Source organism: Malaya genurostris, chromosome 3 (genome assembly GCF_030247185.1).
Source record: "Malaya genurostris strain Urasoe2022 chromosome 3, Malgen_1.1, whole genome shotgun sequence".
Taxonomy (NCBI): Eukaryota; Metazoa; Arthropoda; class Insecta; order Diptera; family Culicidae; genus Malaya; species Malaya genurostris.
Genome location: NC_080572.1, coordinates 213,361,328 through 213,375,277, shown reverse-complemented (window position 1 = coordinate 213,375,277; position 13,950 = coordinate 213,361,328). Strand labels below are relative to the sequence as shown.

The 13,950-nt window shown below is 36.6% G+C and overlaps 2 protein-coding genes across 2 annotated transcripts; one reads left to right on the top strand and one right to left on the bottom strand.

The window, feature by feature from the left end:
• The first annotated feature begins 305 nt into the window (after positions 1-305).
• On the top strand, positions 306-2,060 carry LOC131438072 (NSFL1 cofactor p47). The gene is made up of 5 exons (XM_058607867.1): positions 306-527; positions 588-754; positions 806-1,447; positions 1,508-1,642; positions 1,713-2,060. Exons 1-5 carry the CDS (start codon positions 426-428, stop codon positions 1,843-1,845), a joined length of 1,179 nt encoding a protein of 392 aa, XP_058463850.1. The 5' UTR covers positions 306-425; the 3' UTR covers positions 1,846-2,060.
• A 5,409-nt stretch (positions 2,061-7,469) lies between these two features.
• On the bottom strand, positions 7,470-9,300 carry LOC131437841 (uncharacterized). Its single transcript, XM_058607456.1, has 2 exons — positions 8,518-9,300; positions 7,470-8,458 (listed from the first exon to the last, which is right to left on the bottom strand). Exons 1-2 carry the CDS (start codon positions 9,042-9,044, stop codon positions 7,702-7,704), a joined length of 1,284 nt encoding a protein of 427 aa, XP_058463439.1. The 5' UTR covers positions 9,045-9,300; the 3' UTR covers positions 7,470-7,701.
• Positions 9,301-13,950: the final 4,650 nt, after the last annotated feature.

Genomic DNA, 13,950 nt, shown 5'->3' with positions numbered 1-13,950 from the left:
GCAGTGGTCGATGAATTGAGTGTTGCATGAGTCTTCCAGATGGCGTTGGTCCGTAGACAATATTATGAAAGTATATGAAATCGAAATTGCGTTTTGTTGATTCTGATTGTTGATGAAAATTTGCCAACATTTAATTTCGTCGGATATTATTGAATTTCTCATTATAAAACCAAGAAATGTTGGAATAACAATACCGCACCTTATTTTCATTATACAAAATTCGGTTTTTTGGTGAATACAGATATATACAGATTTTTCATTCAACGTAATACAGATTTTCTATGAAAATATCTGGCATCTCTGTTCCTAACTGATGGCTAGTTTGTTCTAATTGTCGTCATTTATCGTGAAAGAACATTATTCGGTGGTCATTTCGCAAGCATTCCGAGCAACTTTTCAAAACAGTTCTATATACAATTTCTAACATGTCAAATAACGAAGATCTGATAAAAAAGTTTTCTGATGTGACCGGGGTTTCCGAAGATCGGGCCAAGTTTTATCTTGAAGCGGCAAACGGGGAACTACAGGTTAGTGCGCATACCGGTCACTAGTGATACGTGTATTCATTGCTAAACATATTTGTACAGGTTGCTTTGTCCAGTTTCTACGAAGGAGATAACGATAATAATCCAACCGATGATGCCCTCGCTCCATTGGATGATGATTCGGATGATGACAATGTACCTAACGATTCGATTCAATTTTCTCGTTCGGAGGCAAAATCGAAACCTAAAAAAACTGGTCAATCATCCAAGTATGTTGAAAGTGGTCGTTCAAATGTTGATTACTGACAAATTTCTTTTAGTATCACAACACTGTTTAACATGAATGAATCTTCTTCGGATGATGATGGTGAACAAGGTCAAGCATTCTATGCCGGAGGATCGGAACGTTCTGGGCAGCAAGTACTGGGCCCACCCAAAAAGAACCCCATCAAGGATTATGTATCGGAAATATTCCGTTCCGCGCAACAAGGTAACATGGAAACGTTTGATGCGGATGCAAGTCCCAGTTCTAGCTCATCGTTGTACGTTGGTACCGGATATAGACTTGGTCAGACTGACGACGACCATCAGGTCGTACAGGATGCGAATCGTGCATCGGCAAGTGGATCCGGTCGTAATCATGAAGTAGTGACGTTGACTCTCTGGAGACAAGGATTTTCCATAAACGACGGGGAACTGCGCCGGTATGAGGATCCTGGGAACAAAGAATTTTTCGAATCGATCATGCGTGGAGAAATTCCGAATGAGTTACGTTCCAGAGGTCCTGCTATGATTCATCTTGATTTGAAAGACAATCGACACATGGAGTACGAAAAACAATCCACCCCTTTCAAACCGTTTGGTGGAAGTGGTCAAACACTGGGAAGTCCAGCACCAAATGTTGTACAAAGTGCATCGGTGCCTGCTGGAAATGCTGCTAGTAATGAGGAGAACGAAAAACAGTATGCTTGACCAACAGCAATAGTTGATGGCGTTGATAATGATTAAAATTTCATTTTCAGAGCGGCTTCAGAATTGGCCACCGATGAAAGTCAACCGTTAACTACATTGCAGATTCGTTTATCGGACGGATCTCGTCTCTCTGCTCGTTTTAATCACAGCCACACGATTGATAACATTAGACGTTATATCATAAGGTGCAGTAAATCGGTTCGATTTCAAGGTGACAAAAACTAATAAAGATTTCATTTGATTCCATTCAAACAGCGCCCGACCACAATACGCATTGCAGAATTTCGCCTTGCTCACTACGTTTCCCAGCAAGGAGCTTTCGGATAGTGCACAGACTCTGAAGGATGCTGGTCTGCTGAATGCGGCAATAATGCAACGATTGAAGTAGTAGTCGTCGAAATCATTAAAACTTGCCGTGATTTTATAATTAGTGATTGATTTGCTACTGTTGTAATATTTATAGAAAGGATAAAACACGACTGTTCGAAGAATTTCGGTGATTTGATCACTCACGCAGTGAGTAATGTTCATTTGAGTTTCTCGGTGAAGATAATGTTCAGTTTTATAGCATTAGCGATCGAAATAAAATGTTTTGATTTGAAATTGTGTTCTTTTCGGAGAATCACCTTTCAGTTTCAGGGATGCGTCAGTGATCTCCGGAAAACAGAAAGTTCCTTCAGCGTTTGTTATGCTCATTATTGAATAATCAATAAAATCGAAAACAGGTAATCGAGTTTGGTAATAATTTGATTTTAATGGGTGAATAGGGTCTAACGATTTCGAAAATTCATTAAATTTTTCTTTGTATTTTCTAGTAGAAAAACATTTCAAGAATATTTTGTCAAATTGTCAAACCTATCGGAACAAAACTCTGGAAGTTATGGGCCTTTGTCTTTCCGAAGAGACAAGAGCTCGGCGCACAGGCACAGAGTTCTGCTTCGATTGACTTGAATATTTGACGAAACACTGTTAAAATGTTTTTTTTTAACAGAATGCAAAGAAAAATATATTTTTTTGAAAGTGTTAGACTCTACGCGCCCTCTAGAAAAATAAATTGTTTTCTTCATTTTTATAGACAATAAACTTTGAACGTGTGATTCTCGAAAACAGGTTTTGAAAGTCCGTGTCCATTGTTATTCAAAAACTACTTCACAATTTTTTTTTCAAATTTTGCACATACTTTCTACGAGTAAATTACTAGACCCCAACGTATTCTTTTTCGTTGTTTGTTATTTTGAAGCGATTGTACAACTAGGAGTAGATCGGGTAAAACGCACCCTCTAAGGAAATGTAGCTATATCTTAACTATATAGAATAACACGGAAGAGTTTCATGCCTGACTATCTTCCGTAAACATTATTTCTCAAAATTACGTACAAATACTCGCTAAATGCATTGAAAAATACATGAAATATATTATTTTCCAAAACCCTTAAAAATTGTCTATTGAAATATATGCGGGGCATGACGCCCGATCGTGGAAAACATGAGAAATATACATTTTAAATTACGAGAAGTGCGATTATCTGAACATAGATTAAAGCTCATGACAACCACGGGGCAATATGCACGCTCATAAAGCTTCTTCTTCATATTTAAAGAAAGCTTTAGACTTTTCGTTGCCGAAATATTTGCCAGGTGGAAGATTGTTCACTATTATTGATTAAATTGATAACTTATGGATAATTTCTGTAAGCGAATTCTTGAGCATTTTGCCTCACACAATTCGGGTCGTTTTGCCCCCAAAAATATGAGACGATAAATTTGACGATTTTCCTATAAAATCGCAAATACATCGTTTGTATTAGAACTGATTTTAAAAACCCGAATGATTGGCAAAGAAGATATTTAAAATTGTCTTCCTCACCCTAGAAAATTTACATAATTAAAATTGTCTTCCTCACCCTAGAAAATTACTATGGAACGAACATCAAAAATTCTTATAACAGAGACATAATTGTTTTTTTTTATTTTCCAGATATGATTGAACCATCGTTACCAAAATTTTATAGTAATCTGTTGTTATGGCGCACTTTCAGTTTCATTAAAATTTCAGTGAAAAAAATTGGTAACTTTTGAGAAAAACAAAAGGTGCATTTTGCCTCGGGGGTCGTTTTACCCCATCTTCCCCTACATAATAGTGGTTTAAGTTTATTCTCAAACGAATGTTGAACCTGACTTTTTGAATGGATAAAATATGTTTTGAAAAATTTTCATCAATGTGTGATGGAAAATTGCCTATATTTTATGAATGTAGAAATGAAAAAGTGGGCTACACTACTTCAATGCATTTGTCGCGCTACGCAAAATAGACAAAACTAATGTCGTTTTCGCTTAATACTAAAACTAACTTAGTTTCCACCATAACTGCTGCCGAACTGTTTATTTGAAGCCAGTTTCTAACCTAGTTTTATCACTGTTGAACTGAAAATCGTGTCAGTTTCGAACCTGATTTTTATATCAGGTTTACTTAAACCCCCGTTGCTAAGTGCGAACCCAACACAGTTTCGTGAAAAGTGTTTGATGGAACTACCCTGGGTCAGTTTCAGTTTTCTTAATCGATAACGACATAAATATTCTCTGTTAAAAAGCAGTTCTCCGGAGAAACAAATAGTTTTACGCAGTTACGTACTCAGAGGGCCGGGCCCCTCCCGAAATCAAAAAACAGATATATAATTATTTAGAAGGCCTAAGACATGTGCTGCAGAAATAACAAGACAGTAAACGTAAATAAATGTAATACAAAAACCACAGATAACATATATACAGGCTCACATATGAACTGTGTGTAAAATTTGCTCAATCAGCGTAGCGAACACTTACAGATGTCACCACGATCGACACGAGGTGTCACAACGATGCCGCTATCACAAGAGCCACAATTTTGGGCGCAACATTCACTTCACGCTAGATTTGTGTTTTGCTGTTGGTTAAAATGTCAAATTACATGTTCTTACAGTGGTTTTCAATAGGCTTTCGTGGAATTTAAAGTTTTAATGCAAGATTTATTATGTAGCATTGAAGACAGCTACAAGTATTTATTAATATTAAAAATGTTACTTGGGCTATGCAATCGCTGGGAAAACCGACTTTACAACCTAAGCCCGCAGAGCCATTCGACTCAGATAGTCAAATCACGAAATGTATGTGTGTATGTTAAAAATAATGTCACTCAATTTTCTCAGAGATAACGGAACCGATTTTCACAAATTTAGATTCAAATGAAAGTTCTCATAGCCCTATACAATTTTCCCGAATTTCATTTGGATCCGACTGCCGGCTCCGGAATCACAAGAAAATATTTGCAAATTTATGAAAAACTGCACACTCGATTTTCTCGAAAATCTCTTAACTGTTTTTTACAAACCATAAAACAAATTAAAGGTCTTGAAAATCTTTTAAAAAATCCAGATCTGACTTTCGGTTCCAGTGCGATTAGTGAAAATTTTCAATTTCATGAGAATTTTTTACAAGCGATGGCGAAACAAGGTGCACATTTTTATGAAACTTACTACAAAATTCATCTAGTTTGCAGATCTTGTTAGTTAGTGAATATACAGAACTACTTCGGGACTACTAGTCCCCGGTTTCCGCTTTCGAAAGCACCGATAATAGTGAAGAAAGGCTAAAAAAAAACGGAATTCACTTTAATTTTAACAAATCATGTTCAAATAAAAGCTCTTCTTGTCTTAAAAGATACGGTGCAATTTCATCCAAATCCGTTTTCCGGTTCCGAAACTATAGAGCGATAAGTATCAAAACATTTGAATCGTCATTCAAAACGATGATGCAAAACTGGTACGCGTCGGTACGGAAGAAAAAAACACCACCGGCTTTGAACCGTTCGCAGCGTGCTTTGTACCATTTCGTATAGTGTGCATGGTTGCTACATTTAAATCTATATTTTTCAAGTGAAAATATGTAAATCTGTGAATCTTTCATTCAATTCTTATAAATATTATCACAAAATCAAGAAGCGATGCTTCTCTATAAAAGTACAATTATTGCCTTTCTCATATAGAAAGTATTTGTCAAATAATATTACTCAAAATAAAGAATTTGAATTTCATCATACTTGAATAGGGTAAAAAGGGGGTTTAAAATTGCGGACCGTCATTTAGAGCGATGCAAAAAAGGGTAAAACTCTTTTAGATTTTGCTCAAAACTGTCAGCTATATAAGTTACTCATTGAAAGAACCAACTTCGGCTAAACCGATTCCCAGTCCCGGTTCCAGGAGTACCGGAAATAGTGGTTGAAAACTCTAAAACGAGATTCACTCAATTTTCTCAGAGATGATTTGATCGATATCCACAAACTTAGACTCAAATGAAAGTTCCTGTAGTCTCATAGGTTACTGTTTAACTTTATCCGGGTCCGACTTCCGGTTCCAAAACTATAGAGCAAAAAGTGTGTTAAATCATTCAATGGGACGATGCAAAATAAAGAATTCTTATTAACTTGGCATAACTGTTTACAAATTGAAAAGTTTATGTTAGTTCATACCCAAGAAAAAAGTTTCTTATTTTACTCAAGATTTAAAAAAAATCGTGACAGAACCTTCTACTCATATTTTTGAAAATAGAAGTAAAATAAAAGGCACCAGTACACCACTAGGTAGGTTAAAAAAGGTTGGTTTTGTTCGATCAATCCGAAAAGTAAATCCGTTCTTGGTGGTCCTGTATTTATGCAGTCAGAATCAGTATTTGTTTGTAACCGTTAATGTTATATTTTCGTTTATCTCCCACACCGTCTCTTCTACCATCGTTTCGATCACTAATTTGATGTACATGTCAATTTTAACCCCGTCTTCCGCCCATGATTACTTACTACCCTCTACACCAACCTTCATCTTTTACCTATCCATTTTTCTTTTCCTCTCGCCTTTTAAACAAGCGCACATCTGTTGTTGCCCTCTAATGTTTGGTCTTGTCATCAACTAATTATAGGGTTATAGTTAGTGTAAAGGTCTGAGGACAGAGGGTCACGTGTTGAGTTTTAAATCGACCACGTGGCTCGCTCAATTCCCTTTGCGCATCGTATTTCTCTTGTACTCTCTCGTATATGAGCAAACTGTACCGGGTTGCCAGCATATATTTTATTATTTTGATGAGAAGTTTTATCACATTAATCTATCGTATGGGTTGGACATTACATGGATTCCAATGAACAATGAAAAAATATTCAACTTTCACAAAGATTGAATGTCAGTGTGTTTGGCAGCCATGTCGAGCCAATTTTATTTCTCTCTTCTTTTTCAGAATGCTATCAGGAAGCCAAAGCGAAAAAAATGGCGGATGCACTGAAACTGACTTTGTTTCACAGAAAAATACAAGACTTTATTTTTATCGCGATAACATATATGTTTTTAAATCATTTTTGAATCATTCTGAAAATTTCACAGAATATTCTCAACTAAATTTCGAAGACATTGTTAGGTGGGTTTTTCTATATTCTGCACCGTTTCCAAGAAAACATAATTTGAAACGGGAAAATAGCAAAACACCGACCACTTTACGGTACTGTCCTCAGCCCTTAAGCCTAAATGTATCAGTTGTATCATTGTAATCTGTTGATTGAAAAAATGAGGAAGTTTTATGCCTGCTGGAGAGAGATTGGCATACTTAATCTTCAACGGGCTTTTCCCTGCTCGCTAAAAAATCCATGAACCGATGGTGACCTCGAAACCCGATTTGTTCTGCATACGAAATGGGTCATCGGATTTCAATTGAGTCAATATCTCCATGAATTCTGGACTTAAGTTACTTGCATGTATAAACAAAATAGGAAAAGTTAGATAGTGGGGCTTAGGATAGGTTTAACACACACAGCAAAAATGACAACATGTTAAAGTTAATTGATATATTTTATTTTAGAATTAGAAAGTCGTTGAAATTCATTGAAGTTATTGTTGCTTAGTATTCCAAATGAATTGAAAATTTGTGATTGCATTGCATTTTTCTGCTCGTATCAAAAGTGTATAAAGCTACGTTTTAAAATCTTTGATTAGTAAGTAGTAAGAACGACTCTAGTTTCTACTCGAGCTAGTTAATGTGTCAAGATTTTCGTATATGATATCCTATTTACAAACTCGTTGTATCCTATAATAGCCCTAAAAAGTAATCGTTACGATTGCTATTCTACTCAAAAATTACTTGTGCGAACGCTGTATATTGTGCATTCAATGAAACTTCCATCAGCCATGTTGATGAAACTAATATGCGATTGATGTTACTAGAATTGACTTCATCGGAATATCAACTTGTTCAGCTCTTTTCCGATGTCGGTGACATACTGGAGGAAATCCTCATCCAGAACCGTAGTCCAGTCGTACAAACCCGATTTGCTGGCACATTTTTCTACGTATCGATGAACAAACATGATTTTACCGTCCACATTCAATGATTTGGCAAATTCCTGAGATCCTGTTCGGATGTAGTTTTGGGGTCGATACACAAGGAACGTACGATCGTTCCGAGATTCCACATCGTAAAGCATATTGTCGGAGAATATCTTCTTTCTGCTGTCTATGCAAACCGTTCTGAGCGAAACGGAGAACTCTGTAACATCAGTTGATAGTTTCCCGACGTATTTAAGGAACTGGTTATTATTGCGAAGACGCGAATTCGGATAGAGATACTCATTTATGCCGCCTACAAAGGTGTATTTGGCAGCATTGTAGTTCCGCATAAGACAGTCTAGTTCAATAATTCGTCGGTTCTGTTGTTTGCTCGCCAGATCGAACGGGAAGTTGTAAGGCAGTAGGTTGACTTTAATACCGTGATTGTATAGAATCGACGTCGTTGTAGAATCCAGACTGTTACTATTATACACTATGAAATCATCCACACCAACAATTTGATGATGCAAGAAATATTGAAGAACTGCGGATGGTTTGCGAAATTCTTCTTCCAATTCCAAATAATTATTCAAGTCCACACAGGCAGTTATGGTTAGCTTTTGAGAAACCAATTTGCTCTCGATCACGCGCAACGGGATGAATCTGTGATGATGGTTAAGCTTTATTCCTAATATTGTTATGCAAATGAAAATACTATTTACCTTTTTGTCGAATGTGTCGCATCGGTGAAAATTACTTCTGTTGGATGACCAAAATCCCGCTTCACTTTGCAGAGAAACTTATAGATTACAAACACTTCACCGTTGGGTGCCACCACCGAACCGGTTGGATTATCCAGTCGTTCGAATAAAAATTTTCCTGATACAACTTCCTTGCCGCTGTGTTGCACCTGGCATTTAAAGTTGACGATTGACTGTTCTAATCCAACAGCCAAACTTACGACGGTTCCTCCGACTTCCAGCTCATTTTTCTGCCAGAACGCTGAATACACGAAAATATCGTCTCCAACACGTTGCCATACTGGCAGTGGACTATCTAAATCGTATGGCGACGGTCGGAAACGGCTACTGTTGTCAACCCGGATCAACGAAGCAACATCATTGCGACCGAATATATTGACCACTTCTAGCACATACTTCAGACGATTGTTTTCGCTTTTGTATACTAAAAGAATTGCTACGCAGCTGATCGATATTAGCACTAAAGCTAGCTGCTGGTATTTTCTCATTACGTACAGAACACCGGAGTTTGTTTCAATCCTTGGGCCGCACTGGATTAGATAATTTTCAGTTTACCTGCGAAGCAGCTCAGTCGGCGATTTTTTCGATGACATAAAAAATGTAGACAAGCGCAGTTCAAGATCGCACAGAATTGTCGGTGAGACGAATGGCATTAGGGAATTCGTAGTGGAAGAGATTTAAATTTTTTGTATTGTTCTTACTATGTTTTGTTTATCCCAAATTTAAGTTTTTATGCACATCACTCACACACTCACTATATCACCTGCGAACGTGTCTTCTTGATGAGATGTCACACTGAGAAAATACGAAAAGTATAAAATCTACTGTTGATCGGCAACTACACTCAAAAATAATTATGCATCAACGCTCCGTAAATACAAACATGATTTTTAAGAAAGCTTTATTCACGTACACTCAGGCAAATTGAGTAGTGAAAATCATAAGGCAAATCTTATGATGCATCAAAAATCACCAAAATCGAAATTTCATAAGATAAATATGAAAAATATACCTCTGCAATGTACATCTTATCTATCACTATTATAGTTTTCATACGAACAACTTATGAACTTCACAATATATGAGAGAAGTTATGTTTATCATAGAATTTTCGCACAATGTTCCTAAAAATTTCGTATAAATTTCATAAGGCGTTTTATTGGAATTCCTGTTTTCGGGATTTCATAAGGCGATCTTATGATTCGCTTACGATATTCTTGTGGCTAAAAATCATACGAAATCATTATGAAATTCCATATATTTTTTGCCTGAGTGTATTGGAGAATTTAGTGACCCTACAACCAGAGATAATCGGAGACATTGTTATGACTCTAATTGATCTGTCAAATGTAGTTCCAATCTGCTTGTGAACAATTGACGTATTGTTCGTTTACTCAGACAAAAAACTAGCGATATTCATTATTTTGCAATAAGTTTTAGCCACAAGGAACTGGTAAACTTTTCATTGATTTGCCTTAAGAATTCACCAGAATTCTGTTTTACGAGCACCATATCTTTTTCATTAGATAACATTATGAAATGTTATGATGTAACTTATAATTTTTAATCTAACAGCTTTATGAAAAAAAATTAGTTTTTTATTCAAACTTTATTTATTTTCATTTGAATTTTTAACAAAATTGTTTATGAATTTTTGAACATTTGCTCATAATAAATTGAAAGATAATCGGAAGCAAATAATTGTCAGCATTATCTTCTATCGGTTCAGAAAACGTAAACAGTAGAAGTGTAACGACCGTGATCGTTATAGTTAATACACGCAATTTCATTTCATTCAACACGCGCGCATTGCTTCAAACTTGTCTACAAAGACGCGCATGAGAATTTTTAGTTCAAAATAAATAAATTGGCTGTCCATTTTTCACTAGGGTTGCCCTTCAGTTTGCACCGGGCATAGAAACCTTAATATTGGTTTGTCACTCTTCAAGTAGCGAATTCCGGCTATATTGAGGTTATTCTTTAAGGGGAGGATAGAGTCTTATGAACAATCATTTATTTTTTTCTTTGTGTTTTTTTATAGTAAAACACTTCAAGAGGTCGGGGCACCGGTCCAAGAGTTCTGCTTCAATTGATTTAAAAAAATTACCAAACATTCTTGAAATGTTTTATTATGACAAAATACAAAAAAAATGATTTTATGAAATTTGTTGACCCTACGCGCTCCCAAGAAAAACAAATTGTTTCCTTCGAAGTTTATAGTCTATAAAATAAACTCTCGAAAGCAGGGGATGGAGAGTTGGCATAACTGGGAGTGCGATGCGGTGTTCTGGTGCTGTTCTCAAAAAAGTATAGTTTCAATGTATTTTTTGATACATATAGTTAAAAATTTGGTTGAAATTGTAATATTGAGTGATAGTGCAGGCGTGACAAGTGTGTGTTTAGTAGTGAGAGTGCTTTTTATTGAATAATATTGATCCGCGAAACTAAAGATGCTCAAGCGGCGGATACTGTGAATTTACCGCCCCAAAATTCAACGATGTTAAACTGATAGAAGCGCCGTCTGCATGTCATTGTCGGTTTTGACGGATTTCTATAGAATGTGTGAAAGTTTACAAGTCGATCGTGTCATTCAGACTGATGGTCTAGAGTTGGTTTGTAGCGAACCCATTCGCAAGTGTTTTTATTTTATTCTTTTAGTGGTCGTGTTTCATCTCGCGTTGCTGACAGCGAAAAATAAGGAGTGAGATCGTTCCTTGGAGATATTTTATATTTTTCTTACTCATTATTTTTCTCCTGAGTATCGCAAATCAGCTTTTGTTGAGATCATATTGTTCACCAAAACACATCCGGATCTCTTTCCCTCCCTACTAACAATCCCGTGATGCTCGTGGAGATACAGTGGTACCCGCGGTCTCTAGAAACAACGAGTATCGGACTAACATTCCATCCTTTCTCTCAGTAGCACAGCCTTTGGTCGTAGCCAGCGTCGTTATTGATCATTTAATAAAAATTTAGGAGTGAGTGAGTATGTACATTGAAAATGATTTGCTTCTCCCCATCTTCATTCTTGGTTCATTGTACATTTCCACTCATTCGGTCAATCACGAAGTGCAACTACGGGCGATCTACTTCAGCTCAGCTATAAAATAAACTTCAGCTCAGCTATAAAATAAAGCAGGTTTTGAAAGTCCGTGTCCATCGTCATTCGCAAAGTACTTTACCATTTTTTTTTAAATTTTGCACACACTTTCTACATGTAAAATACCAGACTCCAAAGTTTTCCTTTCCGTTTTTTGTTACCTTGGAGAGGTTTTAAAGCTAAACATTTTTTTTCAACACGAAATATTTAGCACTTCTCGTTTTACATTTTTTGTCGTGAATACGACTTACTTTACTATGGGGCACCTTTTCAAAATTAGCCATACGAAAGAATGTACAGAACTTAATCTTGAATATCTCGACTTGTATTAACGGCAACGACATAATTCTTTTACCAAGATGTAAGATAACCACAAATAACTCAAAAATTAAGTTTTCTAAAACTTTGAAAACAACGCGGAAAACTCTTTACTTTTGCTTGGCTTTTTCGCGCAAGGACGACGATTTTGAGGTAGTCAGGTACATATCTTCAACTGAACGTTACAAAAGGGGAACCGTGGTCGAAAATCGATCATTTCTTCTTGTGCGTTGGATGGAAGCAGGCGACAGGGCGAAAAGACGCATTCAAACAGCGGCATCGGGGAGCGCACCTTCTGCGTGGTTGAAGAAAGAAACGCACAGGTCGTAGTTCTCATTTGCCTTCCGGTCGTCAAAGCAAGAAGACGCATTAAACCAGTTTGGCATCATTTGGCACTGCGAGCCGATGTGTTGCGGTTTGTTCGCAAAGCTAGTTTCAATTCAAACAAGAGCGATTGCGTCAGACATCAGAGTTTCTGGTCGTTTGCATTGGAGAGAAAGAAAACGAAAAGTGGACAACATTATATAAAATCAGCCGTTCTAATGGCTCTAAATGTTATCTAAAGAACTATTAAGATTACTTCTTTGCAAGTCGAAGGTAAAAATCATCCATTTAGTGAAAATCCAAAATAATTTGATTTGCTTCGTGCACTATTCGCTGTGCGAAAACCGTCCGAGAAAAATGTTTCGAACTGTGCTAAATATCGTAGAGAATTCCACAATCTGGTCCTTCTAAAAGGCCGAAATGAATCCTGTACAGCATCTTGATAGTTTCTTTCAATGAGATATGCAAATCCGAAATGAGATAATCGACGTTAAAAATCGTTTAAAATTCTAGTAGTGAAAAGTAGGAAAGTTTCACAATTCGCACACAATAGATCGACTATCAATTCGGATTCGAAAGTATAAAGAAATCGTGTCGGTTTCCTTCGTATTCACGACATCCAGTTATGTCTCTGACATTACACACCCATACTTTTTTTATTTAGAAAAGCTATGCAATCACTGTGAAAACTGTTTTTAGATTCGAGTGGCACGATTGTCATCTGCATACAATTGGCTTGAAGTCGAAAATTTTGGTATTTTGGTTCTAGTTCACTGTCAAATGCTGTGTTTAAGCAGTGTTCACACGTTCACATTTTTCTTCATGCGGTGGCACCAACATAAGGAAACGATTTCGATGGAATATATTCAAACTATAATAAACCACAATTTTTTTCTCTTATTCAAAAAGAGGTCAAATTACTTGTTTTTTTTTAGAGAATACTAGACTAGAGTTATATTTATATTGGTTTTGAAGAAATTAACTTTTGACACCAGTGTTTGATTGTATGGTATGAACGTAGTTTAAAATATTGTTGACAACAACGCCACCAAAACAAAATGCGTCGGTTTCAGGAACCAGCTTCCATAGCAGGGAGGTGGTTATATTAGTTCTATACCATTCGAATCAGTTTTGAATTTCACCTGAATATGACTTCTGGATTCCGGTACAGGGTGATGCGTAGTGATGGGCAATCGAGAGAGTGAGTGTGAGAGCCACGGAAATGCAGGATCGGTATGGGCGATCTAAAATTGTGTTTCACAACTAGAGGTGTCCGTGTGCGAGGAAGCGGGATATTGAAATAAATTAGTTGAAATTCCATTTGGAAAAAAATCTATTTTTCTTCTCCTATTACGACAGAATTCTTTGAAAATTCACTGCTGAATAAATGTTCCTGTGTATATTTGACAGCTTCTTTTTAAAAAACATCATCGTTCAACCAACAACGCAATCAAATTTGGGCGTACACAGGCACACAGATTTTCCAAGTTGAAACGCAAATTTAAAAATGGCAACTTTGCTTGAGAGCCGCGGTTCAATTGTGAAGAGCTGTGGTTCGTTCGCTCATTGCTACGAGTCGGTTCAAATGAACGGCTCGTGAGCGCTCCCCCATCACTAGTGATGCGTAAAAGAACTGCAAATTCAAGTGATTG

What these genes read in the sequence shown, in the direction of transcription:
- LOC131438072 (XM_058607867.1), top strand. Translation starts at nt 426, where the DNA reads ATGTCAAATAACGAAGATCTGATAAAAAAGTTTTCTGATGTGACCGGG. An exon ending in CGGCAAACGGGGAACTACAG is followed by an intron (nt 528 to 587) that starts GTTAGTGCGCAT and finishes ATATTTGTACAG; the next exon opens with GTTGCTTTGTCCAGTTTCTA. An exon ending in AAAACTGGTCAATCATCCAA is followed by an intron (nt 755 to 805) that starts GTATGTTGAAAG and finishes AATTTCTTTTAG; the next exon opens with TATCACAACACTGTTTAACA.
- LOC131437841 (XM_058607456.1), bottom strand. Translation starts at nt 9,044, where the DNA reads ATGAGAAAATACCAGCAGCTAGCTTTAGTGCTAATATCGATCAGCTGC. An exon ending in GCGACACATTCGACAAAAAG is followed by an intron (nt 8,459 to 8,517) that starts GTAAATAGTATT and finishes CCATCATCACAG; the next exon opens with ATTCATCCCGTTGCGCGTGA.